At 44.5% G+C, this 27,407-nt stretch overlaps 1 protein-coding gene across 1 annotated transcript in view; it reads right to left on the reverse strand.

Annotated features, from left to right (window-relative positions):
- LOC134441550 (meiosis inhibitor protein 1-like) overlaps positions 1-25,431 on the reverse strand; it is a 122,064-nt gene extending 96,633 nt beyond the window's left edge. Inside the window, exons 1-6 of the mRNA XM_063191912.1 lie at positions 25,291-25,431; positions 25,057-25,180; positions 24,656-24,706; positions 24,065-24,138; positions 21,891-21,996; positions 3,040-3,243 (exon numbers count right to left, since the gene is read on the reverse strand). Coding sequence (XP_063047982.1) covers positions 3,040-3,243; positions 21,891-21,996; positions 24,065-24,138; positions 24,656-24,706; positions 25,057-25,180; positions 25,291-25,431 — 700 coding nt within the window. The remainder of the gene's footprint in view (positions 1-3,039; positions 3,244-21,890; positions 21,997-24,064; positions 24,139-24,655; positions 24,707-25,056; positions 25,181-25,290) is intronic.
- Between the last annotated feature and the right edge of the window lie 1,976 nt (positions 25,432-27,407).

Genomic DNA, 27,407 nt, shown 5'->3' on the forward strand with positions numbered 1-27,407 from the left:
CATTAGTATCTTACATACCGGTAGTTCATACACCAGTTACACCATCACCGTACCTCAAGAGGTACAGTAGATACACACTGTGATAGTACTTCTACTTTTACATTTAACACCTCTGGACAGATCTTATCTGATCTGATTGGCTGCAACCTGACAGGTCACTGCCACTACTGAGTCAAGCCTCTCCTCGCATCAAATATCTCCTCTAATCGCCTCTCCTCTCCTCTGCCCTGTCCCCCTCTCTCCTCTCCTCTCCTCTCCTCTAATGTCTTTCTCCTCTCCTCTCCTCTCCTCTCCTCTCCTCTCCTCTCCTCTCCTCTGTCTTTCTCCTCTCCTCTCCTCTCCTCTCCTCTCCTCTCCTCTCCTCTAATGTCTTTCTCCTCTCCTCTCCTCTCCTCTCCTCTCCTCTCCTCTCCTCTAATGTCTTTCTCCTCTCCCCTCCCCTCCTCTCCTCTCCCTGTCCCCCTCTCTCCCATTCTCTCCTCTAATGTCTTTCTCCTCTCCTCTCCTCTCCCCTCCTCTCCTCTCCTCTCCTCTGTCTTTCTCCTCTCCTCTCCCCTCCTCCTCTCCTCTCTCTCTCCTCTTCTCTCCCCTCCTCACATCTCTGGTTCTCCTCTCATATCCTCATCTCTCCTCTCTCCTCTCCTCTCCTCTCCCCTCCTCTTCTCTTCTTCTCTCCTCTCCTCTCCTCTCCCCTCCTCTAATGTCTTTCTTCTCCCCTCTTCTCTCCTCCTCTCGTCTCCTGTAATATCTTTCTCTTATCCTCCCCTCTTCTCTCGTCTCGTCTCATCTCTTCTCCTCTAATATCTTTCTCCTCTCCTCTCCTCTCCTCTCCTCTCCTCTCCTCTCCTCTCCTCTCCTCTCCTCTCCCCTCTGTCTTTCCTCTCCTCTCCTCTCCCTCTGCCTCCCCTCTCTCTCTCCTCCCCTCTCCTTTCGGCTGTCCACTGTACCCCCTAATTGCTGTGGAGACAGAGGTGCTGTAATGGGCACTTTGTGGCTTAACCTCGTTGGGACTCCACTTCCACTTTTTCGCCTGTATGCCTCCCCCCCTTTTTTGTCCGCAGTGTGTGTGTGTGTGTGTGTGTGTGTGTGTGTGTGTGTGTGTGTGTGTGTGTGTGTGTGTGTGTGTGAGAGAGACCGCGTTTGTATGGGTGTGTGTGTCTCATGTTTCCGTCTAGTGCCCTTACTGTCTGTTCCTATTTCACTTTCTTGCCTGCACTGTAATTTTCACCACTTTCTCACGGCCACTGTCCTGTCTCTTGCTTCCTCTCCCTCCCTCTCTCTTTTACTCTCTCTTTCCCCCTCTCTCTCTCTCTCTCTCTCTCCTCCCCCCCTCTCTCTATCTATCCACCTCTCCTGTGTAACCCTTCATCCTACAGACCAGTGTTTCTCAAACTTTAGACCGCGGACCACTTTGCTCCCCCCCCCAAAAAAAAATGTTCAGGGACCACCTGTCAACTGAATTGGCTGTTGATGGTTGCTAATTTGACACTGCTAATTTTGATGCAGATCACTTACTTTTTATTCACATTATAAGCCTTATTGTAAGTCTTATTGTGTTGAAAACGTTACAAATAAAGCCTATTGCTAGCTTATCTTGGAAAAGTAGAAATCCCCTTGCGGACCACCTGAGCTCTGTCGCGGACCACCAGTGGTCCCCGGACCACACTTTGAGAATCACTGCTACAGACTGATAGTGCCCTCACCATATTATTTTCCCCTTTTCCATCTGGGTCATCTCTCTCTTTCTCTCTACTATTCTCTCCCTCCTTTTTTAATCCACTCTCGCTCCCCCTACATTTTTATTACTTTCTCCTCGTTTCATCAATCCTTTCCCTACTTCATATTTTCTGTCCCTACCCTCTGTTCATCTCTTACTGTAAGATTTTCTCTTGTCTGTGACCATCCATTGTCTTTTCTTCCTCTTCTCATTCATGCTCTTTCTATCTCTCATTTGCTCCCTCCCCCCTCTATATTTATCCCCTCTGTGTCACTCCCAGTACTGTATAGGTAAAGCAGCCACCTTGGCAACAAACACCTTCCACCTTAACTGGGTCCTCTGAAATGATAAAACAAAAAATCTCAATGTAATTTCAGAAGTTGGTTTACAAAGAAATCTAAAGACAATATATTTTGGGGGGATTTATATCATATTTCACATGAAACTGCACCGCAGAGCCTTTCAAGTCAAGGTAGTTAAGGGTCTCTGATACTGGCTAACCCTTCAGCCACCTTGACAAACAAAAAATGTTTGCTGCAGGAAACACGGCAGCAGTATGGCCCTACTAGGAAATGCCATGCTGTTTTACACAATCGTTCCGATCTGAAAGACAGCATGGCAGCTGCCCTAAGCAAGGGATCCTGAGTGAGCGAGCCAATCAGGGAGGGGTGGAAAGGCTTGACAAACGGAAGCTTCCAGTTTGTTTGAATAGATACAGCTGACACGATTGGCTAAGGGCTAAGTATATATTCCAAATTATACATTTGTAATGTCCAATAAATGGCCACGGGCAATCGTAAACCACATCTTTCCTACGAGAAATTGCATAGGTACGTTAGCAGGGTGTCTACAGGTTTGACCAGTTGAAAATTAAGATATTTTAAGACTTTTCAATGCCATTTCCCTCCAAAATTAAGACCAGATCACAAGGTCAAGCACAAGAAAATAACATAAAATCCAATTGATTATTTTACATTACTGGTTAACACCCCATAAAAACGTCAAAGCCTAATCGGGGCAGTCATGAGTAAGCAGTTAGGGCGTCAGAATTGTATCACAAAGTTTGCCGGAACACAGATGAGCCACGCACGCGACTCTCCTCAACAGAGTTTGCAATTTATCAGTCATGGAAAAATACATTAAGACTGTGTGACAGGAATTATTCCTCCCTAAATGAAGCTCCGCAAAATTAAGACATTTGGGTTGCAAATTTAAGGCAAAATAAGACTTTTCAAGGCCTATTTTGACTAAAATGAAATTTAAGACAATTTAAGACTTTTTAAGGACCCGCGGCCACCCTGGTTCACCAGGCATCTCCTCACCCAGGCAGTTGATGGTGAGCTCCGGCGTGGAGGCCTGGTGCAGGGTGTGCAGCACGGCGCGGGCCATGGCGTCCCTCAGGGGCGTGGGCAGGGACTGGACCGCGGCGGGCGCCTCCCACACCCGGCTCAGCACGTAGCACACCGACGCCTTCAGCACCTCGTCAGGATACTGCAAACCCACACTTAGCCACTCCAGCAGAGACACTGAGGAGAGAGGGAGAGAGAGAGAGCAAGACACAGACAGACATTTATCTAATAATTCAAGAAAGTTCTATCGCTGTCTCTGTGACCCGCGTAAAGGGCCGTACACACACGTCGCTGCTATTTACTCGCTACTTGCTCATTCGCCTACTTGCCACTCGCTCTGGGTGATTTTGTTTACTGGTTGTCATGGTTCCCGCTGTCCGCGCCAATAACGTCCGTACGAAACAAAATGTAGGCCTACGCTGTTTAACGTTGATCGTGTGCAGTGCACAACCATGCATATGAGACTTTGATGGTGTACACTGTATGTATTTTCCTCAACACTTTTAACCAAAGTGTGATGGCGTGCAGAAGTTGGAGGGTCAGAACACCACAGGGGCAACGTCACCTGTCAATAATCTGTATTCTGCATTCCAATTGGTTACTCGCTTAACTCGCGTCGCTCGAAGATAAAATAAGTTTATCTCGGAACCCGCCCACATCGCATCGCTTGTACTCTCCTCGCCTACTCACCAGCGAGACTCGCTGGAACACGTAGACATTCTATTGACTTCATCCGCTGAGCGAGTAACTAGCAGCGACGTGTGTGTACGGCCCTTAACTCCGGCAGCATAGCACCAAAATATCTCAAACTTGGAAGGTGACTTGGCAGTGGTACGGCGGGTTGCAGTGCAAAGTTTCACGTCGTTTGGACATAAATTAGTGAAGATGACTTAAACTTCAATTTTCAAACTAATTTTCCCAGCTGATTGCGCTCGGACATCACAACTAGCTGATAGCGCAATCGGATATCGCCAGCTGATTGCGCAACATTCCAAGCACTAAGCGCAACAGACACGTACCTGCTACCAAAGACTCTCTATTCTAATATAACTACGGTATATTTAATTTGCATATAGATCGTCTCTGCTGCTACTACACACACTTCGCTTCGAGTGGACTTTCGCAATGCTCAATACTCACAGACTCCAGTGTACAAATAATTTCTTTAGAGCGGTCCAAGGTGTAAGTAGCCTATAATTTCTTTAGAACGGTCTAAGGTGTAAGTAGGCTAAAGCTGGTGTCTGCAAACGAGCGGCCGCAAGTTTGCCGTTTGGTCCCACTATGTAACAGGATGAACAGAATTCGTCTGGAGGGTACGCTACGCTACGCTTACCTACCTCAAAATGAAAATGAATATGCTGCTATTATGATGTCACGTTCGGTTACCGTGTGTGCGACTTTAAAAAGGCAGGCAATCAACATTGCAGCAACATTTGGAGCCTAATTTGAAGCCTAATTAACCGAGAGAGAAAATGGAATGGACAGCGTCAACCCAGACCTTCTGGGCTCCCAGGCCCCAGCGATACAGGCAACAAACAAACGAATGAGCACGAAGTAGGCCTAAGAAACCAACACACAACTCCTGGTGGAGGTAAATAGTCTAGGCCTATATAACACACACATACTACAGTAATACCAATAGGACTACATAGGCTATTAATGAATAGGTTACTTGGCAGTGGCAGGGGTGATAGTGAAAAAAAATCCTGAGCCTGAACTTTTTCCCCTGCTCTAACGACGACGACAAGATACTGCATAGTGACGTAACGTAGGCCTATTTTGACACATTACTAGCCTGATAGTAGAAGAAAACCCTGAACCTGTAACACCCTCTGAGATAAGAATAACCTAATGGCTAATTATTATGAATGTTTTATTTTTGCAAACTCTGTCAAGCCTGAAATCAGGCATGGAGCCTGAATACTATCAGCCCTGCAGTGGTTATTTTTGAGGCTTCTACGGACAGCTTTTGAGTCAATCAAATCTTAAATTTAACGAAAGCATGGACTATTGCGTTATTTTTGAGGCTTCTATTCCGACGGACAGCCATGCCTATTGGTAGTGCGTGCTGTTACCGTGACAAACTTCAGTCATTTGAGCCAATAAAATCTCTGGCACCGCATCTCACTTGCTTTGCTGAGTCTGACCAGCACACTGCGCGAGAGGTGCGGCGAGGTGAGAGGTGTAAAACTGATGTCATCGTTAATCTCTAAACCGGCTCTCTCCCTCTCCCTCCATTCGCGGACACCAACTTCAAGTTCAAATGCGCTAAACGAGGTGCATCTTTCCAACAAGGGACGTTTTAAAACGAGATGGTCACAATCAGAAAGTAATAACCTATGGCCGCAATTGACTGCGGATTTAGAATCAGTTGCGAGTAGGGCTGGCCAAAATGGGCTGGCCTATGTCATCACAAGTCTAACGCGAGTCCCTTTCGAGATTTTTGATAGCGAGCCTAAAGCCTCTGAAATAGAGAGAGAGAGAGGGAGAGAGAGAGAGAGAGAGAGAGAGAGAGAGAGAGAGAGAGAGACAGACAGACAGACAGACAGACAGACAGACAGACAGACAGACAGACAGGTTGTGCCTTCAAAATGTGGAAATACAAATAGGCCTAGGCCTACGAAATCACCTCAGATTCCACTGAAACATATTGGTGCCTAATGGTTAGTAAAGAGATTCTGCAACAATTATTGTAGGTCTATGAGGAAAAAAAACTCTATCTATCTATCTATCTATCTATATATCTATCTATCTATCTATCTATCTATCTATCTATCTATCTATCTATCTATCTATCAGAAAATTATAGCTTACATGAAAAAATTACAGTTATGCAACATCTTCATGTCTTTTAAGGAGCACATTAGGACAGCGCAGGGAAGCCCCCAGTTTTATAGGCCTAAATTACAAAACACAACACGGGCAAATAGGCCCAACGGGCTCTGCACTAGTAGAGAGAAAGAGAAAGACAGACAGACAGACAGAGAGAGAGAGAGAGAGAGAGAGACAGACAGATAGAGAGACAGCAAGAGAGACAGAGAGAGAGAGAGAGAGAGAGAGAGAGACAGAGAAAGAGAGAGACAGCGAAAGAGAGACAGATACGGACAGACAGGCAAAGACAGAGAAGAATACAGATGAGGGGGTGGCAAACTCAGTTCTTACTTAGTTCTTAATAACTGTTCATTATTTTATTTTTGTCTAATTACTGGTTTGCTGTTATCAGTAGGGAGTCCGATCCTTTCAGAAAGTGTGACTGTGTGTCATTGTGTCTGCAGAGAGCTACAATCTCTCCACCACTCGCTCGCCCCCACTTTCTTAAGCAACAATAAATCTTCATAATAACACCTTCCCAACTAATATCAGTTGTCAGCGGAGATGAGGGGTTCTCTATCCAGGCGAGAGATAATGCACAACATAAAAATTCAAGAAAATGCACCCGGAAAATAAAATAATAATAAAAAAAAGAAGACTAGGTCTCAGACAGGCAGTGAAATGGAATCGAATGAAAAAGTGTAATATGGGGAGCGATATGGGAAATAAATTGCGGATAAGAAAATGCAGGCAGACAGATGATGACATCTCGTAAGAGTAACAAGGGAAACGAGTGAGGGGAGCGAATGGAGCAATGGAGCAGGCGGGGACAATAACAGTAACGCCGGCGCTACCAGAAATGAAAAGCCGTAGGCGTAGCCCCTGCCAGCGGAACTCGCAGATCCTGTCACTCAGTGGCCTCCGCTCTCTGTTTAAGCATATTTCCGCTCTGCGAAAAAGGGGGGAAAGGGAGGCCTATCCTTTCCAATCTGTCTCATCTTCGTCCCCATAACTGCTCCATTACTTCACCCTGCTCTGCTGATGCATGAGGCTGCTTTGCAAGCTGACTGAATTTAGCATCCACCCACTGCCACCACCATCAGCAGCAACACCTACACCCTCCGTCCAGGACTTTCCAAAACAGACTAGAATAGACAACACTAAAGGAGAGAAGAAGAGCCTAGAATAGTATAGAAGAACATGGAATAGAATAGAATATACTAGACCAGAATAGAATAGAATAGAATAGAATAGAATAGAAAAGCCTAGAATAGTATAGAATAACATGGAATAGAATAGAATGGAACAGAACTGCTCCCTCCAGGACATTGGGATGCATGTGCGTAGATGTGTACTGTACATTATACACTAATCACAGGGATTTAACATGACAATTGCTGTCAAATCCTATAAATAAACACTGCCTCTTGGTCATCCTCTCAGTGTTAGTGAGTGGTGTGGTGTGGTGTGGTGTGGTGTGGTGTACTGAGATATGGGGTGATGGTGTGTGGGTAACAGTGTGTTGCCATAATGTCCCATATTTGATTTGATGCACAATATTTTCAGAATTTTCATTCATTTTATTTCATCTCATTTCATTTCATTAATTTAGTTGCCTTAAAACAACGATTTAGTTTGTGTACGATAGTTCAACATTTTCAATCTGGCAACACTGACGGGTCATGTCATGGCAGGGGAGGGGACTGAGTGGGTAGGGGGTTCAGCAAAGCCAGGCGGATCAGCAGCATATGATGTATCTGTGCCTGGCTGAAAGAGCCACCCAGGGCTGGCGGATGACAAAGGAGAGAACGGAGAAGAGAGAGAACAGAGCAGCAGATAAGAGAGCCATGCAGGGGAAGAGGGGGGCAGAGGAGAGAACAGAGATGAGAGAATGCAGAAGAGAGGCAGCCAGGGGAAGAGGGGGGCAGAGGAGAGAACAGAGAGGACACAACATAGAGTAGAGCCACCAAGGGCAGGCAAAGGGCATAGGAGAGAAGAAAGAGAAGAGAGAGACCACAGAAAGGAGAGCCACCGAGGGTGGATGGAGGGCAGAGAAGAGAAGAGAAGAGAAGAGAAGAGAAGAGAAGAGAAGAGAAGAGAAGAGAAGAGAAGAGAAGAGCCACGGAGGGTGGATGGAGGGCAGAGAAGAGAAGAGAAGAGAAGAGAAGAGAAGAGAAGAGAAGAGAAGAGAAGAGAAGAGAAGAGAAGAGGAGGGTGGATGGAGAGAAGAGAAGAGAAGAGAAGAGAAGAGAAGAGAAGAGAAGAGGAGGGTGGATGGAGAGAAGAGAAGAGAAGAGAAGAGAAGAGAAGAGAAGAGAAGAGAAGAGAAGAGAAGAGAAGAGAAGAGAAGAGAAGAGAAGAGAAGACCCATGTGTTAGACTCAAATTACTCACAAGACAACCGTGTCGTTCGTTCCATAACTTTTAATGAACTCACTTCCACACCCCCCGGTGGACTAAATCGAGCCCCAAAACATTTTCACAATAAAAGTCCGTGGGCTGCTAAAGGAAATGCAAATAACAGTTAACAAACTCATTGTCTTCTTAAAAAAAAAAACAGGTGTTTAAGTAAGGATCTTCACAGTTTTCCAGGCACCTCAAATGAAACAAAAAAGGTTAGTTGCTCAAAAAGGATATATTTAAGTGTCCCATTTATTTAAGCTCCCATTGTCCATCATTTAGTGCTTTCAGCAGCTGGTACGCTGATGCACCCTTTTTGGTCAGACAGTCCGCAAGTTGTTCCTTTGTGTTGCTCCATAACACACGCTCAATCCTCTGCATTTGGATGAGTTCTTTGATGCTGCTCATTTCCAGGCGGAGTCTTTTCTCAGAAACGGACTTGGTGGACTTCAGGGCATCAGCCAAAGAATGATTGTCGGTTACGCAGGTGATGGGTGGTGAGTGTTCAGTGCCACCTGTTGTCAATTCAGAGAACAGCATTGCCAGAAAAACAGCATTGTCAATTCCATCAGACATTGCTAATGTTTCTGCAGCCAGGGTACTTCGCACAACCCTTTTCACTCTCTTTGACTGCCAGGCCAAGGGTGAAAACTTTCCATCTTCTCCCATCAAAACGATCAGATGGCCACCTTGACTGCCTCCATCTGGAAGATTTCCAAAAGAGGCGTCACTGAACATTACGAGTTTGAGAGCATGATCATTTCCCAAATGTTGAAAGGTAAGCATAACTTTCTTAGATTTTAGCTTGCATACTATTCTGTTTGCCTCATGAATTGTTTGCACGGTTGCATTCTTGAGTTTAGAGGCCAGGTTGCTGGCATCAAACAGGACATCTGGCCTGCTCTGTCTCGCTACCCAGAGAATTTGACCTATCTTTGACCGAAGTTGGTCTTTCTCATCTTCACAAAGGGCAGAGTCTTGTTGCACAGCCCGTGAAGGCGACAGGTGTATGGGTTGCATGTGCTGAATGTAATTCTCCTGATGGACTTGCACAGTTTGCTTCACAGTCACAAAGTCCATTCCCACATAGCAGAAGCTATCATGCTCCTCACGGCCAACTTGAAAAACAGACCTGAGATGAGGTATCACTGTTCTGGAGAAACTTTCTGTGCCTCCCCACATGAAGTCATCTACATGTAGGGTGGCCATCGGTCCGTTTTTACGACCTGTTCACGACGTCCGTGGGTCCCTCTCTTTGTCTTTCCTTTCCTCCTAGCCTTTTGCATATGGCCTCGAGATGCGAGGCAACGTCATTGACGCAATCTAGACCTTGACAGTCGGTCGCGTTTCCGATATCTGCGGCCGCCATGTTACTCCAGATATAACCCCTCGCCCAGCGAATTAACTGTATTGCTGTCGCCTTATGTCGGGGAAATCTCCGTGCAATAGCCCTATATGAAGTTCATTAACTGACTGTATGAAATAGTGGCGCAACGGATCATCATTGATCCGTGGTCCGTTCGGACCAATCATTTCGGTTCGGCACACACATGGTCCGCGGATTGATTTATGAAATTGTGCGCATGTTCAATCTTGGGACGTCTACTTCACACACTGCATGGAACACAAACAACAACACAAACTGTTCCCGAAATCTTGCCTGTGCCATAGTTGCTAAACATTCCGTGCGATAGCCTACTGTACATGCATTTTGAAGACTGACTGTCAAACTCGAACTGTCAATGTCTAGAACTACTCTCGCTAAGTTTGTGTTGCGATCGGTTGAGTTCAGCGCATTTGCGACGCAGTGAGATATGCTCATGTAACGTACCGCGATTGTCGCGTGTGATATAAAACTTTGGCAAACTGAATTCATTTTGTGTTGTGACTCCTGACATTCTCAGGACAGCGAGCAGGTTAAATCATCTGGTTAGACTTTCTGTGCGCTCTGATGTCCCTGCAGAGTCTCCGCCTTCTTAAAGCAGCCGCTGCCCTTTTTAACAGTCAATGCCGATTCTCTCTCTCTCTCTCTCTCTCTCTCTCTCTCTCTCTCTCCTCCTATCTCTCTCTCTCTCTCTCTCTCTCTCTCAGAAATGCTGAACCGCTGAGGCAATTGTGTTTCAATAAAAGATTGATACAATTAAGGACATGAGTTCTGGTCTATGCGCCATCTGTCAGTAGGTCACAAGACTTTAAGCCATTATTTTGGTAGTGTGCATATTCTCAATTAGACATTTTGATATAGATTAATCTAGATTAATTTCATAATTGCAATGAGATTAATCTACATTCAAAAAATTATCTATGCCCACCCCTAACAAAGACACAGCTTATGTTTATTTGTGTTATCAATTAAAAAAATAAAATAATAATGATTTTTTTTTTTTTTTTTTTTGCTGATCCGAAAAATGATCCGATCCGTGGGCTCTGACCCGAGGAACGACCCGAACCGTGAGATTTCTGATCCGTTGCACCCCTAGTATGAAAGTTATGCAACTATATTATTTGCCTACTGTCTGTTTCCTTTTTTTTCCTGCACTGGTGGCAACGCATAGTGCAACTAAGTTTGTCCACTACATGCCTTTACAATGATACGGTTATCACAACTTTACAAACAGGGCAAAGAAACGTCTTTCTGCACGGGCGCTGTCTGTATTTTGAGCTCGTGTTGTTGGTTATCCAGCGTCTGCATGAAAAAAAAGGTTGACAGAAGCGGTTTGCCTCCCTTAAAACACCGCTGATAATAGGCCTACTTCTGACCAACTTTGAGTAAAGTAAATCAAATTACTTGTTTGCTATTGGGCCTACGAATGCATGACTACCCAAAATAAATAAAAAAAAATATATGAAATAGCCTACACAGACAACAACGGAAGGATTTGTCTATCGTAACCTGCCGTCTCTGATACAATATTAGTTAGTGGTACTGATGACTCCTTTATCGGAGTGAGGTAATGAAATGCGAAAATCCTTCCCCCCAAAAATATTGTTTTACAAGTAAAACTGTTGTTGGCAGCTGAGTTAGTCTGAGGTAAGATGGCAGCGCTGTTCCCTGATTTCTGCCTACAGTTTAGAATGTCAACTTCACTGTTTTCTCCACGGAGGCGGGGATTCGGCAAGTCGAAGTATGGGTGCGCGCGAGGACGCTAGGTTAGAAAGTTAAGGGGCGGGGTTGTCCGGCCGAAGTCCGGACAGCTGGTCACCCTATCTACATGGCAGGCAAGTATCCCGGTCACATTGCAGTTTGTGTCAGTCCAGTAGAAAACGGCAGGATCGACCTTCGATATTTTTCCTCCTGCTTCCAGCACTATCTCCTTCACTTTGTTGTACCAGTACAGTGAGGCATCTGCCAAACCATACTGAAACCCGGAGTTCAAAAGACATGAACATGCACGCGCACACACACGCGCACACACACACACACACACACACACACACACACACACACACACACACAGTGTAAACAACACAGTTCACGACCTACACACCATCCACTCGCATCCACTACAGATACACGAAACAGAGTAACCCCTGTTCTATCTGTATTACCCATGAAATATGACAATAGCTACACATACACGCAAGATTTACTACAGCCAATCAGATGTCACGCAAGCCCTAAGAACGCGAGCCGATGAATGAAACCGAGGCGCAAGGATTGTTTCAGTCTCTTTGACAACCATCATCTGAGCCAGCCACTTGCTGTTTGAAACGTTACCATCATCGTTATCATCACAAACAACATCAACATCTTTGAGCATCACCGGACAGTACATCAACAAGAGACAGAACATCAACAAAAGCCACATGTTAGCTGACAGCCACGTCGGTAAGACAACTCTCTTATGTGACAAACGAAACACTGACATTTACCGCCATCTCCGGCACTGATGCACTGATTCTGCTAACAGGCTAACCCCTCGAGAACCACCAGAGGCATCAACTTTCCACCATCGTATTGATCACACATCACCATCTTCAGGAGCGACGGCTAACCCCCAAACCTGCCAGGCATCACCATTCACCGCTGTGTGTCCATCACTGTACTCACCGGATTCATCCCCTTGAGCACATCATTAGGTCAGGTTTTTTGGACGGATCGAAAAAGACGACGACTGGGCCAGGACTTCACCTGGTCAAGGACACTTGATGGCGAGCCTTTCCCAGAGCCTTTCCCAGAGCGACCACAGATACTCTTAAGGGGGATTCATACTTGGCGTGACTGGTGTAAGTCTCCTTCATACTTCACTCGCGACCTCACTCGCGACCTCACTCGCGCCGTCACGTGACCCAAAATGACGTCACACGCCGTGGCGCGAGATGCCGTGTCGCGACGTCGTGCACCCCACATTTTTTGTAACATGTCGTGCGCCACCAGCGACCATGCAGGTAGGCAGACAAAGCAGGAGTTGCGAATAGAGGCTACAACTACTGTAGGCTACTACAGAATGGATCCTGCACCATTTTAAGGATAATAAAATGTCATAGAGAGTTATTTTATCTTCTCTCTTAAATGTTGTTCAGTGAAACAATTGTTTACTTTGTTCAGAAGCACGTTGTGTTCGGCGATATATTTAAAAATTCTGCCGCCAGAACAATGCTCTCACATGGTCTTGGAATGATCTGGCAATGTAGGCTACAACAAAAAATATATGTTTCAATGTGGTAAGTCACAAGTCAGACGTTCAGTAGCCCTACAGCAGCCGTGTTTGGCTTTCTATTTTATACATCCGTAGAACTCACGCTGCGAGTTGCGAAAGAAACTGCCGTTTCTCTCATGAACAGCAGAGGGCACTTCCGACAATGCGAGCGAAAGCCTTCTGAAGTATGAATAGTCTGTCGCAAGTGATGACGTCATTAATGGTTCTCGCGCCACACGCGACAAAATGCGCACGTGAAGTATGCAGAGCCCTTTAATGTACCCTACCAAGGAACTTTCCCCCCCCTTTTTCCACTTTTTTTTACCATTTTTATTTTGTTTAAGGCCCCGGGACCATTGTTTATTTTAAGTGTGCACACTATTTTATTTTATTTGGGTTTTTATACACTTCTAACAAATTTGTAAACAATATACGAGTTTTTCACTCAAAAAGGATTTATCTTGTCTGACTCATTATTGTTGCTTAACACTCGCTCCTCTCTCTTACTTAGATCTTCTGATCCAGGTCCTAGTGTTATTGTTAATTATTTTAATTGTAATTCACTTTCTTAAGGAAAGCCCGGTTACAATATACACACCTTTTGAGCTTCCATAATGTTCCTTTGCAGGCTGCCTCCGGGGGAGGCCTGATGTATACGTCACGTGACAGTTCCATTCCCTGTAGGAAAGCCGCTTTTATGTCCATGGAATGGAGTGTCCATTGCTTTTGGCAGATTACAGCTAAAAGTAGTCGGAGGGCTTCTGTGGCACAAGTCGGGGAATCTTTATGTAATTCTGCTACTTTGAACTCTTCAAACCCTCTTGCCACTAGCCTTGCTTTTGGTACTACACCAGCAGGTGTCTCCTTCAGGGTACATACCCATCGTGTGCTAATGCTCTTCTGACCTTCATCTTGCACAGTTTCAAACACATTGTTATCTCTCCAATTTTTCAACTCTTCTTGCTTTGCATGGTCAAATGACACTTCTTTTGTTATCAATACATCTTCACTGTTATTAGTGGCATCAACACTGGGCTCTACCTGAAGGTTTTCCAATAGTGATACATCAACTGAATCTGTCTTGCCCTTAACACTGTTTGGTTCAATTAACCGTATGTTGTACCAACTTCTGTATTTGCCTTTGGCCTTACCTGCTCGGCCAAGAACTTCGGCTCTGTGTACAGTGCCACTGCGATGATCTTTGTAGTTCAAAACTTGTCCACTTCTCAGATTAGCTTCAATTCTGTGCTCCACATCAGGTTCTGTCTCTGTGCCCGTGTTTGTTTTGATCTTTCTCTGTCCTGCCCTTGTGTCGATACTCCTGCCCTGTGTCTTTGTCAGCATCAGTGCAATTCCAGGATTTTCATCATCAGTTGACTCTGCATTTCTGTTCGTGGCATGTTCATCACTTTCATTCCTAAATTTTCATAAGCCTGAGATAGTGTACTCTAACACAGGTGCTTCCATGTCTGACAAACACCACTGCTCCATCTTGACCAATCACAACTCCTGGTCCTTTCCATTCTGGACAGTCCACTCTCTTGTAATACACCTTGTCACCCATTTCATATCGCTCATCTGTATTTCGTAGCTGCTTGCGCAGAGCTCTTCTTATTCTTTCTGAACACTCTGCCTCTGTAAATGCCTTTCTGGCTGTGTGCAATGCAGAGATGCGTTTCGCTACCCACTCACTTTTTTGTGGTTCCTTCCAGGGCAGGTGGCTTGTCTGTCAGCACAGAGGGCAGGTTTAGGATTCTGTCCAAACACTAGCTGATGAGGACTATAGCCGTGGACATTTTGCATGGTATTCTTTGCCATAAGTGCCCAATCCAATGCAGTGTCCCAGTCACAGTTGTTAGTTGTCTTGACTTTCATAATGATCTCAGTGAGCGTTTGATTGTGTCTCTCTATTAATCCATTGCTCCAGGGGCTGTATCCAGCAGTTGTTTTCACTTCAATGTTGAAGTTCTCCGCCATATCTCTGACCTCCTCATTGTTAAACTCTCCTCCATTGTCACTGAATAATTTTTGAGGTGGGCCATGGATACTTATCCAGTCATGTATGAAGTGTTTCACAATTTCCGATCCTTTCTTTGTGGTCAAAACGCTTCCTGCGCTGAATCTTGTGAACTGGTCTATAATGTGTAGATACCAGAGACCTGGTTCTAGTTCATGGAGGTCTACTGCCACAGTCTCATTGTGCTGAGACGCTAATGGAAGGCCAACAGCAGGCCTCGGTTTCATCTTGCTGTGTTTCTGACAGGTTTCACAGTAGGGTGGCCATCGGTCCGTTTTTACGACCTGTTCACGACGTCCGTGTGTCCCTCTCTTTGTCTTTCCTTTCCTCCTAGCCTTTTGCTTATGGCCTCGAGATGCGAGGCAACGTGATTGACGCAAACTAGACCTTCACAGTCAGTCGCGTTTCCGATATCTGCGGCCGCCATGTTACTCCAGATATAACCCCAGACTTAACTGTATTGCTGTCGCCTTATGTCGGGGAAATCTCCGTGCAATAGAACTATATGAAGTTCATTAACTGACTGTATGAAAGTTAAATAAGGTAACTATATTATTGTCTACTGTCTGTTTCCTATTTTTTCCCGCACTGGTGGCAACGCATGGTGCAACTAAGTTTGTCCGCTAAATGCCTTTACAACGATACGAGGGTTCTCACAACTTTACAAACAGGGCAAAGAAACGTCTTTCTGCACGGGCGCTGTCTGTATTTTGAGCTCGTGTTGTTGGTTATCCAGCGTCTGCATGAAAAAAAAAAAGGTTGACAGAAGCGGTTTGCCTCCCTTAAAACACCGCTGATAAACAGACTTCTGACCAACTTTGAGTAAAGTAAATCAAATTAATTGTTGGCTATTAGGCCTACGAATGCATGACTACCCAAAATAGGCCTACATTTAAAAAAAACAAAAAAAAACGAAATAGCCTACACAGACAACAACGGAAGGATTTGTCTATCGTAACCTCACTATTAAGTTAGTGGTACTGATGACTCCTTTATCGGAGTGAGATAATGAAATGCGAAAATCCTTCCCCCCAAAAATATTGTTTTACAAGTAAAACTGCTGTTGGCAGCTGAGTTATTCGGAGGTAAGATGGCAGCGCTGTTCCCTGATTTCTGCCTACAGTTTAGAATGCCAACTTCACTGTTTTCTCCACGGAGGCGGGGATTCGGCAAGTCGAAGCAATGGGTGCCGCGCGAGGACGCTAGGTTAGAAAGTTAAGGGGCGGGGTTGTCCGGCCGAAGTCCGGACAGCTGGTCACCCTATTTCACAGTCTGTCACTATTCTCTGAAGAATGGCATCACATTCAGCATCTTTGTTTCCTGAGCTTAACAGAAGCCTCTGTAGTTTGTCGGCAGAGGCATGACCAAACTGTCTATGAAGTTTCAAAAGAATCTTTTTCTTCTCTGCTGTATTCATGTTTTCTGATATGGTCAGTATTTCTTCATCTCTGTACTCACATGGTGTGGCATCCTCAGACTCAGTTGATATGAGTATGCGGTCATTGACTTGAATGGCTATGCTGTCTTTATCCATAATATTCACACAGTAATGGCCAGAGCTTGTGAAGTCCAGTTTTACAGGTTGTTTGAACATCACTGCGCTGTCATTTTTCATATCGAGAACAGTTTCCGCCCTTTTCATGGATGCTTTACTCAAAAGCAGTGGAATCTTGGCAGGAACGACTTCAGTCTCAATTTTGCACTTGGTTTGGCCTATTTTTGCAGGAATTTTTAGCTTTCTGGTAGATTGGACAACATTACCGTCCCCAAATTTAAATGGCCTACTACGTTGTTGTTCTGAGTTCTTCAGATTTTGTCTCTCAAATTTGCTTAGGCCTGTAATGTAACTTTCCAGCCATTCCTCACCACACACAGTACGTGTGCATGCTGTGTCTATTACTGCAGAGCCATAACATTCTGTCAACAGAATTTCAGCTGCAGTGGGCGATTCTTTTGTAAAGAGAGTGATATTGCACTCTTCAGTGTTTTCAGTACAGTCATCTGTGATTTTCACCTTTTCACTTTTGTGCGGGCAGTCTTTGGCCCAATGGAATGTACTCTGACAAACGGCACATTTTGATCTGCGTCCATATCTGTCTAAGGGGTTAGTGCCAGGCAGCGGTGCCTTTTGCTGCTCACCTTGTCTTGGCCACGCCTTGCCCCCCTGTCGTTTCGATTCTGTCGTTACATATGCAGCCTCCTGATTTATTCCCATCGTCTGACCAGACGCTTTCCCTCCAAAAATCCTTTTCAGCGCCGATTTCATTTCTTTGAAACTTAAATCTGAACACGCCGTCAAAGCTAACTGTCTGTCTTTAACTTCCAAGCACGCAGTATCCAGTAACTTAAACGCCAACACGGCATCAGGCAGTTCCATTTTGTACTTTCGCATTCGGGCATAACGCTGTTCAAATTCAATTATGAAGTCCGCCATGGACACACTACTATCTCTCGCTAGCTTATCAAAGTTTGAATACGCATCGTATGTTCGGTCCTTTTCCTCAACTAAGAACAAACCGTCAAGTTTTTCCGGTAGCGTAGTCATGCCAGTATCTTTGTTGAGGTCATCCACAGGTATCTCCATCGCCGTTTCCCGGGCTCTTCCCGTTAGTCCCAAAGCCACTGCAAGCGCTTGTTTCTTCTTTGTAAGGTCCGTGACTCTAATCCACATATCCACTTCATTCTTCCAGCTTTCGTACGGCTTCCCTTCATCGAAGGTCGGCGGATTTTTATAATTAGCAGCCATCCTCTGCTACCATGTTAGACTCAAATTACTCACAAGACAACCGTGTCGTTCGTTCCATAACTTTTAATGAACTCACTTCCACACCCCCCGGTGGACTAAATCGAGCCCCAAAACATTTTCACAATAAAAGTCCGTGGGCTGCTAAAGGAAATGCAAATAACAGTTAACACCACGGAGGGTGGATGGAGGGCAGAGAAGAGAAGAGAAGAGAAGAGAAGAGAAGAGAAGAGAAGAGAAGAGAAGAGAAGAGAAGAGAAGAGAAGAGAAGAGAAGAGCCACGGAGGGTGGATGGAGGGCAGAGGAGAGGAGAGAGAGGAGACGCAGGCTGCCGTGTCACACAGCAGAGCATCAGTGCAGCAGAGGAGTAGAACTGGCTGTGAAGCCTCTGACTCAAAGCACCAGGAGCACATGGCAGAAGAAAAAGCACAGCGGCGCTGAGCGGTGAACATCAAACTCCTACACAACAACAACAACAATCCCTGCCATGTCTTATTCAAACACCAAACAAGGACCAAAGCCAGCGGAGAGACTCGGAGAACAGAAGAGAGAGAGAAGAGAGTGTGAAAAAAGAGGGATACAAAGACATTGAGATAAGAGACACTCAGAGCCAATCAGACACTGTGAGAGCCAATGAGACAGAGAGAGAGAGGGGTAAAGAGAGAGAGAGAGAGAGAGAGAGAGAGAGAGAGAGAGAGAGAGAGAAAGAGGTAGAGACAGAGAGAGAGAGGGGTAAAGAGAGACAGAGAGAGAGGAGGGGGGTAAAGAGAGACAGAGATAGAGAGAGAGAGAGAGAGAGAGAGAGAGAGAGAGAGAGAGAGAGAGTTGAAAGGAGATGGAGAGAAATAGAGAGACTGAGAGAGACATAAAAGAACAAATAGATAGACAGAGACAGACACAGACAGAGAGATTAGTGAGCGGCACGGTCAGGGAGTTGGAGAGTGGCGGCGGCGAGTGATGCAGTATGAACAGCGGCAGCTTTTCCAGTAGGAAAATACGAGGAGGGAACAAAACAAAAAGAGAGAAAAAAGAAAGACCTATGCTTGTGGAAAACACAATGAACTCACTGACATCTGTTGTTTTGTCGCCCCAAGCTACAGGTGTAGGTAATGATCCCTTGTCTATAGTGAAGGAGTCACACAGCAGTGCGTCTAAGCAGATCTCAGAATGTGTGTGTGTGTGTGTGTGTGTGTGTGTGTGTGTGTGTGTGTGTGTGTGTGTGTGTGTGTGTGTGTGTGTGTGTGTGTGTGTGTGTGCCTGCGTGCATGACAGACAAACTTGTAAATGGATGATCTTAGAAAGTTTGCTATGGCAGGACATGTACCGTGTGTGTGCGTGTGCGTGTGTGTGTGCGTGTGTGTGTGTGTGCGTGCGTGCGTGCCTGCCTGCGTGTGTGTATGCATGCGTGCGTGGCGTATGTGTTGAGTGTGAAGAACAAGATGCACCTGAATGCTGCCGGGGTGTTAACAGTCAATAGTGGTTACCCATATGAGATGCTGACAACTCAAGCACAGTGACGCAGGCCTAAAAAAAAGCCACTCCCATTTCAACCAAACACAACACACCAGCACACATACAGTATACACACACACAAACACACACACACACAAGACATAAGGACACACACAAGCACAGGTGCACTCACGCACCGCCGTACGCAAGCGCACAAAACAAAACACGCAAAAGCTCTCGCACACAAACGACATCATCCCACACACTCACACAAGCACACACACACAAAATTACAAACTGCACTTGGACTTTTCTCAAATGGATTTTTCTCTCCAGCAACCCACGCAAGTTATGCAGGTAATAGCTTAGAAAGAATAACACGACTCTCCAAATCAGCGGTGTCTTCAGACCCTCTAATAAGACACCACACACGCACACCTGAATCCCTTGACCCCCAGCACTTCTAACAGCTTTTTTTTTCTCCTTTCATTTTTTTTTTATACAATACGCTACGATATGATACAATAGGACTTCAGTGTCAGTTTTCACTGAAATTCATTTTGTATCCCTGAGCAAGACTCATTTAAGACAGGACATGGACACATCACTACACATCACTGTACACATCACACGATTATTGCACATTGTACAGACATACAGACATACATGCATACATTCCATACAACCCACATAAGTGATACATCTACAGTCTTAAGACTGATTCAACAGAAGAATTGATTCATGTATGAAGGAATGTTTAAGTCTGTTGCGGTTGAAGAAGGGAACTTTGAAACGCCTATTTGAGGGAAATAGCTGATATTCTTGGTTAAGAATGTGTGTGATGTCAGAAGAAATGCATGCGGCCAGACGCAGCATTCTCTTGTTGTGAGCTTCCAGAAATAGATTTGCCTTTATTATGCCTTCATTTCATAGGACAGAGTGAGATGGTGACAGGAAGCAAATGGGAGTGAGAGATGGGGGAGGATTGGGAAATTACTTCAGGCCAGAATCAAACCCAGGTCCCCGGCGTAACAGTCAATGCCCTAACCATTTCAGCTACGGTGGGGGCCGTCTTGCATCTTTATCCCCCTCAGTATAACGCCCTACTTCACTTATGCTATGTATACACCAAGAGTGACCTATGCCACCGGATCAATGGAAGTCATTATTTCTCTATGGAGGGCCGGCGACTAATGCCGGGCTTACACCGTTCAACTTTTGGCCAGATTTTGCCACGATTAGTCATCCACACGAATTCTTGGGAATCGGGCTGATTTCTTGCTCAGTCAGAGGTCAATTGTGAGTGTTGGATTGGTCATACCTCCAAATGTCCCAAATGTGCCGTGATGTGATTAGCTAAATCTAACATGTCAATGTCACGTCCAGAGCAAATAAAGCGAATTCATGGCGTAATTTCTTCAGCGACCTCAGATACTCAGGAGGTGTAGGTCGTTACTGGTGTTCTGTATTACCGGCTCCCCTTGGTTCAGTCAGACTGAGCTCACAGACACAGACAATGTAAATAGAGGCAGTGGGGGTCTACTGGTGACGATACAGGTGAGGGATAGGAGCGCAGGAGTTAAGACAATGCTATATATCTGCTCTTGGCTGAATGCTACCGTACATTTATTTGATGTGCTAACTACACGTAACGTCCTTCATATGTGCATTAATTACAATGCAAAGACAAAGAATTTGACACCACAGTGTTTTTATGTCTCAACGGCCACCTTGAAAGTGTTAGCCGTTTGCTCTAAACTGTGGACTTGTCTGACAAAAATGTGATCTCACTGCTATTCAGTCATGCCCAAGTTATGTATATAGATATTGCATCGTAGCACAATTTACAAAAGCATGCCAACTTCATATAGAATACAAAGAATAAGTCATGATTGTTCACTGTCAGGCTTTAGTAAATTGAGCGCATGCTCCATTCACACGAAAGCATGGTATAAATCTAGAGAAGTCTTTGCAAAGTGCACAGTCTCATTGACACCCTTACTTATTTTCTCATCCTGGGCTGTTTAGAGGCACCGTACGGATGGAAGACCAGAGACTGTTATGCATCCAACACCTTCAGTATGCAGAGAGCTAGACATAAAATAACAGGCACACCAGAATAATATTTGGAAAAAAAAGAAGATGGGCGCCAGTGAGCTACAAAAACATGTTTCTTTTTTGATTGGATTGCAACAAGGTTGGTTTGTTTTCACACTTCCAACGAGCTGCACCAGAAAACCAAACCAGACAGGTGTGAGTGCAGCCTCACACGCTCTAATAAAAGCTCATCAAATCCACATATGCACACTGACGGCCGCAATATATTCTCAACCTCATCCTCCTCTACCCTCCATACTAATGAGGTACCAATAGGCTACCACACGTCTGTGGGTGTGGATGTGGAGTGGATGCCTGCCATCAGGGGCGTCAATATAATACAGGTTAAAGTGGGACTGAGACGTCAGGGCCCCAGCCTCCAACGGAGCCTAGGTGCCCCCACCTGCTTGGGGGCCAATTAGTGAAAAATTGCAGAATTGTGACAAGATGCAACATTGAAAAAAAATCATCTGTTGTGTTGAGATCTTTGTTGTGTTGAGCTCACAATTATGACAGTCTATGTAATTGTCCTAATGTAAATTGGCAGGGGGCAGAGGGGCCCTGGCTCCTTTCACACTGTCCTGTAATAAAAGCCCCCAAAAAACTGAAAGAAAAAAATATATATATACATATATATGCCACACATCCGTGGAGTGGATGCTTACCATGCTGACAGGCCAGGGTCTGGGCCAGGGTGGGTAGTGAGTCCACCAGCTTCCCCAGGAAGGTGAAGACAGGAAGGAAGCCCTTCACACTCGCCTGCCTGCTCAGCTGGAGGAAGACGGAGGAGGAGAAGATGGTTTTATTCATGGCATGTAATGTTTTTTTTTTTTTTTTATAACACTACACTATATAATCCTTACAACTTTTTTTATAATCACAGTGCACTTTATGGTCTGTCCTGTGTTGTTAGTTATCTGTTGCCGATTTGTGTTTTTGTTTGTGTCACTCTGCACAATTAATAGTCCTTTCAGGACAATACATTTCAAAATGAGTTGAGTTGACCTGAGTTGAGGAGAGGTGACACACTGTATTGGCATTCAGACTTTGTCACAATAATCCCTGTAGTTACCGTACACCAAGGGAACATACAGCAGCTGTCACAGAGCAGATTTTTTTTGTTTAGAAGATTACCGGTAAATGAAATGAATTGTCTTTGTAAGTTTATTTGCTTGTTTTTTGGTGTGTACTGTCTTCCATTTCCAGTCACTTCCTACTGACATCACTGAAACGTGCTAATGTTTGGGAAGTTGGTTTTGAAATGGGACAGAAAATTGTCTGATTCCTGTACTTTGTGAAATAAACAACAAAGTGGGAGGGAGGACCTCTTGCAGTGTGTAATATAGGTTGCTCTGCATGACAGTGCGTAAACACAATACAATGAAAAATGGATACACAATGCACTCTATTATTAGACTGCCAGCTCCGAGATCTCTCCACATCAGCTCCACATCCAGCACAACCCAACCAACCCCAGGCAGCCAGTCTAACACTCTGTCTTTCATGGCTTGATGGAGCACGGACCGAGATCCGAATGCTTCTGCATAAACTACACATCAAGACCAATGTGCTGTGTAAGACGCAGCGAAGGCCCAGTGGCATTCATTACCAGATGACTCACTCCTGTGAATCACTCTGTGTTATTAATGCACATCAGCCTGCACTGCACTCTGAGGTTAATTTGCAATCTTCCTCAGTAACAACCACAGATGCTTCTTTGTTTGCAACGTAATGAGGGCCTTCACACCTCATAAAGGAGTGCTTGGGCAGGGGCAGAGCACAACATATTCTGGGGCCATATGCACCAGCAGATCCCATGGGCTTATCGATGGGAAGCCATATGTTGGCATAATTGCTAGATTGGGCAATGTATCTACTGCACTAGATGTGTGATCATAGAAATCAATAGAATTATTTTAAATTGGAAGAGATTTAGTACCTCCAGGCAGTTTTTGAGCAATTATTAGGCTGGAAATAATCTGTAACATCTGGCAACTCTAAATGTCAACTAGTACACAAAATTCAACCTATCACTCAACCATTTTTAAACACCACTTTCAATTTGGAACATTTACTATTTTCATGTTTAAAAAACATTTAAATATTCAAAGGAAACTAAAATGTCACAGTGCTAATGTCAAAAACACCCACATCCCCCACCCCCGAAAGATACACACTTGGGGCCCTGGTAACTGTGCACCCCCTGTTCACCGCACGATGCCCTTGTGTGTTGGTTATGCAACATCAGGGGCCACATCTGGCATCAAACGAGTCTGCAGACATCCTGACGTGAGAAACACAGCTGAGACACCGGAGGGAGGTTTACAAACTAAACAAAGCATATGGGCACCGAATACACACATCTGCCAATGCAGCAAGCAAGACACTTTACCGGTGAGGGCGGTGTAAAGTGTCTGTCTAAACTCTCATAGCCATTTATATGCTGTCTGGATGGCATCTGGATGGCTGTGTTGTGCTGTTCTGCTTTGTAGAAGGCTACACTTGATGCTACACAAGTAACTGAACTGCAGTTAATTCAGGGCCATATTGGTTTAGTAAGTGTGATGGTTGTTCAGTATACAGTGCATTCTTGCATTCTTGCACTGTTCTTATCTGAACCAACAGTACGTATGTAATGGGTCACATCTAGCAGATCGAACGGTTACACAAATTATGAGAAACTCAGTGACCATGTAGGAAACCAGCTGTGAGGCAAACACAAACAAAGGAAAAACAGAGAACGCGATGCGTAGGCTACTGTTATGAAATCTGTCAGTCATCTCGTCTGTGTGAGGGAAAAGCTGCAGCTATAGGTGAAAAGGGCTGAGTCATACTGTACCTTTGTGTGGATGTCATTTAGGATGTCCTGCACAAACCGATCACTCTGCAACTCCAGCAACAGCTGAACGAGAACTGGGGTCCACACACACACACATATGCATGGACACACACACACGCATACACACACACACACACACACACACACACACACACACGTAAACACACACACACACACACACACACACACACACACGTAAACACACACACATTAGGGCCAACCAAGCAAATATCATGATAATAAGCCACACTTATTGCTCGCTTATGTACAGGCAAACACAAATGCACAGCGGGCTCAATTTGCAATGCCTGAAATTACCTATTTCAGATTTTGTCAAATGAATCTATTTTTATCAACTGCGCTGTTTTAACATTCAGGCCTTCCTTTAACAAAGGAATACAGTCGTACCACAGTAAGGAAATCTCGGCTCAACCCGATGATTTACATTTACAGACAGTATGCATGCAGTGCAGTGTCACCACTCACCATCATAAAATATATAGGCCACACACCCACATACAGAGTGAGAACCACTTTGAAGTTGGACAGTAAAAAGGACAAGCAAAATGTTGGTGGTTTGGCCTGCCTTACCTTGTATAACCTGTTCCAGAGTGGCTGAGTCTTCAACAGACTGCAGCATCCCTGGAAATGATATTTACACAGTCTTTAGACAAAAGGGCTTTCGCTGTCATTGCTGAGTTTGCTGTCATGGTTATTGTACGCAGTTGCTGGAGCTGGAGGTACTGAATCTGTAGCCTATTTCATGCTGAGGATGTGAGATGAATATTTCACAATTTTTTTTGCATTTCATCATTGCCTTAAATGTTTGTTTAGACCTGTCCACAACCTTGGTAACAACATACCGGTAAATCATTCAAAACAGCAACTGAAACAAAACTAGAAATAACGCTCGCGTGCGCGCGGGCAGACGGGCAGGCAGGCAGACAGACACACACACACACGCTGGCACAAAAGAGCTCTGGCTAGCTCACCCAGTAAAGAGGCAACGAGATGAAGGCAGACTCTTGGATCCTGCATGAGCAAAGCTTTGATGGCCCCCGGGCAGCGTCTCAGGATTTGACCAACTCCACTCAGAGCCACAGATTTTCGGACACACTGTGTGATAGCATTGGAGAAAATGTTTCAGGTCAAATGTTACACCCGCCGCGCAGGGCAATCCAACGGAATTTACAGTTCAATTCAGGAATTTATCCAGGAGGTCTTACCGACACCTCTTCACTCTCCATCATCTCGATAACACAAGCGACACACAGCACGACATCTTCGGCTGTAGGCCCGGTAATTGCAGACCACCTTGGGTCGTGCCTGAAGTGAACCTTCGGATAGATCACATCCACTTTGGGCATTTTCAGGTTCCTGTAATATAGCATGTCATGAAATGTTTTGACTATTATGGCGGTTATTTGATAAGATTTCGTTGTCATTGTTGGTTGAGTGGCAAGCACAACATTTCAACATACCGTTTTACTTTTACCAGAGAGAGTGGATACTCATAGAATCTCTGGTTTTACCTCAAGGCTAACAAAAAAAGAGGCTAATTCTAGCCTAGCATTCTACAAAAAATATATCTAGCAAGTTGGTGAGCTTCGGCTTTAACAATAAGATAGATGACAATAAGCCTGTTTTAAACGACATACCTTTAGTCGTCAAATTCAACGTCGGTTGTAAAGAAAGATGGAGGGTTATTTTTTAGAAGTTATTCTAAACACCTGGATTTTCTCATCTCCCTGCCACACCACCAATCTACACCAGCACGCTCTGACTTGAACTGAACTCCCGCGAAAAATGTGTCAAAGCAGGGCCTGTCTGGATGGAAGGGGCTTTCTGATAGCTCTATGGCTAGGCCTACTAGTACACTTCAATATTTTTAGCCTGTGTGTGTGTGTGTGTGTGAGAGAGAGAGAGAGAGAGAGAGAGAGAGAGAGAGAGAGAGAGAGAGAGAGAGAGAGAGCAGCGCTCAATTGGAAACAGTTTAAAGTTAGGTCTCATGATTGTTTGTTTGTTTTGTTTCTGTGTTTTTTATGTATTATTATTATTTCAATTATTATTTAGGCTAGGCCTAGTCATACATTGATATAGATTATGATAAAGCCTAGACATTGTCAGAGGTTCTTTTCTTCTTTTTGTTTTCTTTCTTATGACCAAAATGTGCCACAGCATCACGGTACCACTGATTTCCAGAGACCACAAAACCATATCCTTTCTTGGTGTCTTTTTTATGTCGTCGTTACAGCTGCATGTTGTTAAACTGCTTAACTTAAAGCAGCTTTCTCAGCAGCAGTGTTGCAATGTTCCTGAGTGGCTGCTCTGGCAGGCGTACATTCCCATAGATGGGCCTAGGCATATGAGGCAACATTACATTTCCTAATAGTTTTAAAGGTGCACTGTGTAGGATTGTGGCCAGAGTAGGTATTGCAACTATGCTGGTAGAGTAGTGTAGAATATCATTTATTAATCCAGAGGGAAGGTGTCCAGTAGTATACATAAATACAGAAAAAAAAACTTAATTGAAACTGTTGCCTATTGTCAAATTTAATCTTTTCATGGATATTTACTAAGTAGGCCTAATAAACTAATATTTACCAGTATGACCAAAGTACAGTAAGCTTTGCATCTAAAATGTATATTTATGGAAATTCAAAATGGCGGACCATGGTGAAGATCCCCTTTTCATGTAGCCTATAAAAAGTGCAATTTTCCATAATGAATAATTTAATGGTGGTGGCAAGTATTCGTGGAAAAGGTAACATTTCTGAACGGGGAGCATGAATTCTGGAAATAAATTTAATCATCAAGCGGCATAGGCCTATTGTATTTTCAGACAATCAATACTCCAAACTGCTCATGCAGGCTTCTCGTCTGGCAGATGTACAGATGTATAGATAAACAGTAACAGGCAGGCAGGACAAACCACCATCACTGGTCTAGCGTAAGGTTTCTACTATATGGTAGCCAATGTGTCATACTAGGTCAAACAACAGTTTTGGTATAGAACTAGGCCTACTTTAACCCATTGATACTGTAGGAGCCATTTTGCACTTTTTTGTTGTATGACACCTGCTGGCCAAATTTGGAATGGCGTTTCGAATTATGTGGCATTTGGTGGCTTTGATTGAGCCAGGTGCCATGATTGAGTCAATGCACCTGCACCTTTAATTAGGTAGCGTGTGCGTGCTGATAGAATGTTTTTGGAACTTGGATGCTTGTGCAACTTTGGAAAGAGAATTGGAAGACGCCAGCAGGCATAAGGTTTTAATTTTATTTTCCGATGGCAATTTATGTTTGGATTATGGACTTATTATTTAGTAAACTTTAATTTCGT

Source organism: Engraulis encrasicolus, chromosome 2, assembly GCF_034702125.1.
Source record: "Engraulis encrasicolus isolate BLACKSEA-1 chromosome 2, IST_EnEncr_1.0, whole genome shotgun sequence".
In the NCBI taxonomy this organism is placed as follows: domain Eukaryota; kingdom Metazoa; phylum Chordata; class Actinopteri; order Clupeiformes; family Engraulidae; genus Engraulis; species Engraulis encrasicolus.